This window comes from Malaclemys terrapin, chromosome 13 (assembly GCF_027887155.1).
Source record: "Malaclemys terrapin pileata isolate rMalTer1 chromosome 13, rMalTer1.hap1, whole genome shotgun sequence".
Lineage (NCBI taxonomy): Eukaryota > Metazoa > Chordata > Testudines > Emydidae > Malaclemys > Malaclemys terrapin.
The window spans coordinates 30,758,481-30,763,791 of NC_071517.1; the positions used below are offsets into that span (position 1 = coordinate 30,758,481).

Sequence of the window (5,311 nt, forward strand, 5' to 3'; positions counted from 1 at the left end):
ATTTTCAAATTGAGCTGATCAAGTGCAATGGCAAAGCACCCAATTCCGCTGCCCCCCAACTGCCTTCGCTGCTTTAACGTACAACCTGCTCCGCTGACACCTCTGACTCCTGAAAGCCCTAACGCTCCCGGGGAGCAGGCCGTGCCCTGCCCTACCCTGGCTGCCCCGGGTGTTACCTCGGAGGGAATCGTTCCAGATTCCAATGGGTGGCAGGTCCAGGGAAGAGCCTTATCTGGGGGAGGCTGTACCAGACCCGCCCGACCCAGGCAGGCTCCCAGGTACTCTCTGCTCGGGGCTGATAAGGCTCCTTAGCAGTTTCTCTCCAAACAAATTCCAGTTCAAGACACCTGAAAGCTCCACAGCAGGGCAGCATCCCCAGAGCGCAGCAGGGCGGGGTTAGGGGGAGCAGTCGGTAGCAGCACCTGCCCCTCGTACGCAGGAGTGAGAAGTGCCAGCCTCTCTGCACAGAGCAGCAGCGTTCAGCCTGGGCCAGACGTGCTGCGGTGATGGGTAAGAGTGGGCTCGGAGAGCCAGAGGGTCTTTGGGGCAGCGCTGGGCCATTCTGCTCCGCACTAGGGCCGGGTGGGCGTGTTCAGCTGGGATTGGAACCCACCAGCACTTGTGGGTGTGAATGTGGGGCTGGAACGCAACGTGGGGCGCTCCCACCTTGCCCGGGGGCAACTGGGGGGAAGGGCAGAGAGACACCTGGGCTGAGACCCCAGCTCCAGGGAGACAGTCACCCCAGCCCAGCTGGGTTAAATTGCCCAGCTGTGTGACAGCCCCCACATCCCCGAAGGGTTCCCCCCCCCGGTATGTCACAGCTGGGTAATGTGCGTACTGAACGGCAGGGGTTGGAGAGGCCTTTGGGGATGGAGGAAGCAGCACTAAGGTACATGCCAACCTCCCTACAGAGGAGGGGCCGTGCCCCGCAGGTGGGGGGCAGGGAACTGGGACACTGCGCGGTGGGTCATTGTCTGGCCCAGGCCCTTCCTAGCTGGAGGCCGAGGCATTTCCTTCAGGTCACCTTCCGCTGCAGCTGGGCCACGGGCCCCCATAGCCACTAGCCCAGCCAGGGATCCCAAGTGAGGATTGTCACGGCTGGCTCCTCCCTGCCGCCAGCAGCTCTTCACTGCCAGGGAATTCCTGAAATCCTGTGTGCCCCTCCCCCACCCACCTCCTGGTGCTGTGAGTGCCCCCCCGGATAGCCCCTCCCCCGAGCTCTGAGTGCCCCTGGCCAGTCCCTCCCCTCAGCCCCCCCCGCACTTCCTGGGGCTCTGAGTGTCCTCAGCCTGTCCCCCTCCCACACCCCGGGGCTGAGTGACCTTGGCCAACCCACATCCCTTCAGGAGGAACTCCCAGTACCCACCCAGCCCCCACACCTCAGGGTTCCCCTCCCTGCGGCTCTGTGGCCATACCCCCCACCCCCCTGTCCGTGGGGCTCTCATTACCCACCCTTCAGGCCTTCCCAGGGCTCTCAGTGCCCCCCCAGCCCCAATCTCCATTTTCCCTTTCTCTCACCCACTCTCCCGCCCTTCCCTGCCCGGTTATTTCCATGGTACAGGATTGTCTCTGTGGGGCGGGAACATTTCTCCAGGGCGAGTCCCAAACTCCTCAGCACCCGCCCCCCTCCTGGGAGTCTCTGTCCCAACGGGGCCGGTTCCTAGCGTCTCCTCTCTGCCCCGTGCATGCCTGGCCGGTGGCCGGCTGCCCAGCCAGACTGATGGGCGAGGGCGGCAGTGCCAGGCTGTGCTGGGCGAGGCGGGAGGGTCCAGCAGTCCCAGCTCTCGGTTGTGCTGTTCCCGGGCAGAGGGAACTGGGAGTTGCGGCTCCTGAAGGGCGGGTTTGTGTTCCCAGCTTCTCACCGGCTCTTCCCTTTTGCAGATGCCCGGTGCCCTCGTCTCCTGCTCCTCGCCGGCCTGCTGGCCCTGTCAGCCCCAATTCTCACCCTGGAAATACACAACCTGAACATCTTAAAGGGACCCACCCATGCAATCCGGAACATCCACCCAAAGCACCTGAAGGCAGGTGTGTCATGTGTCTGCTTCTATAGCCCTCCCCTCTGGCCCTAGGGATCCCTGCCAGCCCTGGGGCCCCAGGACGTCACTCACTGGCTGCCTGGGGATTATGGAGGCCTGAAGCCACTGGGAGAAATTACAATCCAACCGTAGCTCTCTATTCAAACCACACTGAGCTCTTTGGTGGTTTGAGGGAGGGAGGGAGGTTCGGAGGGGCACAGGGGCTGGCCCATTGCAGTGCAGGGAGCAGCATGGGACAAAGCCAGGAGGTGCTGGTTGCCTTGGGCAGCAGAGGGGGCGCGGAGGAGTGAACTGGTGCAGCGTGGGCCCGAGCCAGGCAGGGGCAGACGGGATGAGATGGGGGTGCTCGGGCAGCAGGGCGACTGGTGCAGAATTAACACAGAGCTCGAGCTAGGCAGGGCAGGGCTGTGCAGAGCTGGAGGGGAGGCGCGGGGGCTGGAAGCTGCTGCAGGAGGAGCTGCAGAGCCAGGGAAGGGACTGGAAGGCACAAGTTGGTGTGGGCAGAGCCACGGGAGCGGGCGGTGAGTTTGGTGGCTGCATTTGGGCCAGACTGGAGAGGAGCAGACGGAAGCCAGGTAGAGCGGTGAGGGGGGTTTACAGAAGTGTGGGCAGAAGAACGGTTTGTCCTGGATGAGGGTTTCAGGGACACGGAGAAGGGGAGGCGAATGCACTGCTAACACTCTCTGGTGCTTGGGAGACAGTCTCTGAAAACCCCTCATGTCACGCAGATCTCCCAATTCCTGTCCCTACAGATCAGGGGAAAGAGAACCTGCGGCACAGCCGAGCCAGTGACCCGCAGTTACCAGAGGCCCACGGTAAGAGTATCCCACGCTTCACCTATCCACGCCTTGCAGAAATGAGATGCAAGAACAACAAGAAGCAACAGAGAGTCCTGTGGCACCTTTAAGACTAACAGAAGTATTGGAGCATGAGCTTTGGTGGGTGAATGCCCACTTCATCAGACGCAAGATTCACCCACGAAAGTTTATGCTCCAATACTTCTGTTAGTCTTAAAAGTGCCACAGGACCCTCTGTTGCTTTTTACAGATTGAGACTAACACGGCTACCCCTCTGATATGAAGAACAACAAGAGTTATTCACACAGCTTCTCCCTGCAGGGCAGAACAAGGCATTGGGATGCATTGTCTGACCGGGCCATAGGGGAATCCCCAGGGATTATACAGGCCCCTGGGAGCAGGAACTCTGGTGACAGAGGGTGGGAGGGTGTGGGGGAAAGGGCTTGATACACACAGGCTGTAACGTGTCCTGCAGAGGAGAAGCTTTGGGTCACGATCTTTCTGCAGGAAAAGTGGCACCACTGATAGACTGTGTGGGATCCAGGACCCAGGGCTGTGACCCACTGGGCCGTGTCCCTCACTACTGCAGGTGTGGGGAGTTTGCAGCCAAAATTTGGGATGAGTGGCAAGATCCTTTGACTCCACAGATCCTTTGACTCCTCCTTTCCTTGGCAGCTGGTGTCGGTGGCCTCAGCACACACGCCCTGTTGGAGAGCCCTTGGCACAGGAGTTTGCTGAGAGCTGAGGGGGTGCAGAACCCGCTGCTGTAAGATACAGTCACCCCACAGGACACACGGTGCTGTTAGCTCGCAGTGTCCCACGCATCATGTCTGCCGTGTTAAACACCTCCCCGAAAACCCCTGCAGAGTATGAACAGGGGCCTGTTTGTCTTCTGGGAAACCTACGTGTGCACGTGCAAAGTAGCTAGTTAGAGAATAAACTGCCCAGGAGTGGGTGACAGGACTGTGCCAGCAGATTCGGGCTCAGTGTCTGCATCCCTTGTTGAAGCCTCTTTGACAATGGGCTGGCAAAGCATGCGGGGTGTCAGTGCAGACACTGCTGTCTGTGGCACACCGGAGGGGCCCTTTCTCACTGACCCAGGGTGGGAAGAGCTGAGCAGGGTTCTGTTCCACGGGGTTTAGTGAAAGCGATCTCTCTCTTGTGCACAGTCTGGCCCAAGGACTGCAGCGAGATAACCTGGAACAGGGTCAGTGGCGTCTTCGTCATCCAGCCCACAGGATTCCACCAGATTGTCGTTTACTGTGACTTGAACAGCACCAGCGAGGGCTGGACGGTCCTCCAGCGGAACCGGCACGACACACAGATCACCTGGGCTGAGTCCTGGAGCACCTACAAGTATGGCTTTGGCAACGTGCAGGATGACTACTGGCTGGGGACGGAGTACATCTATCGGATCGCCAAGCAGAAGGTCTACCAGGTCAGGTTTGTCATCCACGATTCATCCAGCACCATGAAATACGCAGATTACAACCTCTTTGGTCTGGAAGACGAGTCCAAAGGCTACAGGCTGAGGCTGGGCTCTTACACTGGGACTGCAGGGGACGCCATGGCTTCAAACAATCCTACCACCGTGCATGACAACATGAAGTTCTCCACTAAAGACCTGGATTAGGACACTTACGGTGGGAACTGTGCGTCTAGCTATGAGGGGGGCTGGTGGTACTCGGCTTGTCATTCTGTTCGACTGAACGTCAAAGGGAGCATCACTTGGGGTAGTTTCTGTAGTGGGAACTGCCAAGCCTCCGCCATCCTCATCAAACCAGCGTCCTACTGTTAGTCACCCCTTCCCCACCCTCCTGTCTGCAGTGAGGCCAACCCCTGCTCCACGAAGGGAGGGAAAAGGGTCAGCGTGTGTCATGGCCAAACCTCACACCCAACTCGGAGGGGGAAGTATCATGTTTATCCAAAATGGGGCAACTTTCTCTTTTCTTTTCTTTTCTTCCGTGCACTTTCCGAGCTAATCTCTGCTGGGCACTTGTGCTTTGCGTTGACTTGACATAGTGATTTTCGTAATCAGAAGAATCATTTGCAAAACTTGCAGTATGCAGATGTAGAAGCTCCGGGGAGAGTAAATGCCTCGGATCCGTAGTGACTTTTCAGTGTCTTTTGCTCTCAGACTCATGGGCAGTTTCAGAGGTCACAGGGGTGGGGAAATCCAGAAACAGAGAAGGGTTTTTATAAACACCCGCTCTACTGCTCATTAGCAGGGATTAAAGCTTCACATTAAAAAGGCATTTTAAATGTGGTGGCCCCGGTTGGTAACTTTCTTTTGCGTGCCACTTACTCTCTGCTGTGCTCTCGTGGGCACCGTACTGCGTAGATCCATTCCCAGTATTCTCAGCCGTCCTGCCTTGGGGGAGTTGGGCTGGTAGACCTGGCTGGGTTCCTTGCCCCACAGTCTTAGGGGTCTGTGGTTGCTGTGAGGGAATTTTCGGCAATGGCCTAGCAGGATTTGAA

The 5,311-nt window shown here is 58.3% G+C and overlaps 1 protein-coding gene across 1 annotated transcript; it reads left to right on the forward strand.

Annotated features, from left to right (window-relative positions):
- The first annotated feature begins 345 nt into the window (after nucleotides 1-345).
- Nucleotides 346-5,099, forward strand: LOC128848344 (fibrinogen-like protein 1-like protein). Its single transcript, XM_054048325.1, has 4 exons — nucleotides 346-510; nucleotides 1,882-2,025; nucleotides 2,765-2,851; nucleotides 4,003-5,099. The coding sequence occupies exons 1-4, from the start codon at nucleotides 507-509 to the stop codon at nucleotides 4,464-4,466; spliced, it is 699 nt and encodes a 232-aa protein (XP_053904300.1). The 5' UTR covers nucleotides 346-506; the 3' UTR covers nucleotides 4,467-5,099.
- The last annotated feature ends 212 nt before the right edge of the window (nucleotides 5,100-5,311 follow it).

What these genes read in the sequence shown, in the direction of transcription:
- LOC128848344 (XM_054048325.1), top strand. An exon ending in CCCAAAGCACCTGAAGGCAG is followed by an intron (nt 2,026 to 2,764) that starts GTGTGTCATGTG and finishes CATGTCACGCAG; the next exon opens with ATCTCCCAATTCCTGTCCCT. An exon ending in GCAGTTACCAGAGGCCCACG is followed by an intron (nt 2,852 to 4,002) that starts GTAAGAGTATCC and finishes TCTTGTGCACAG; the next exon opens with TCTGGCCCAAGGACTGCAGC.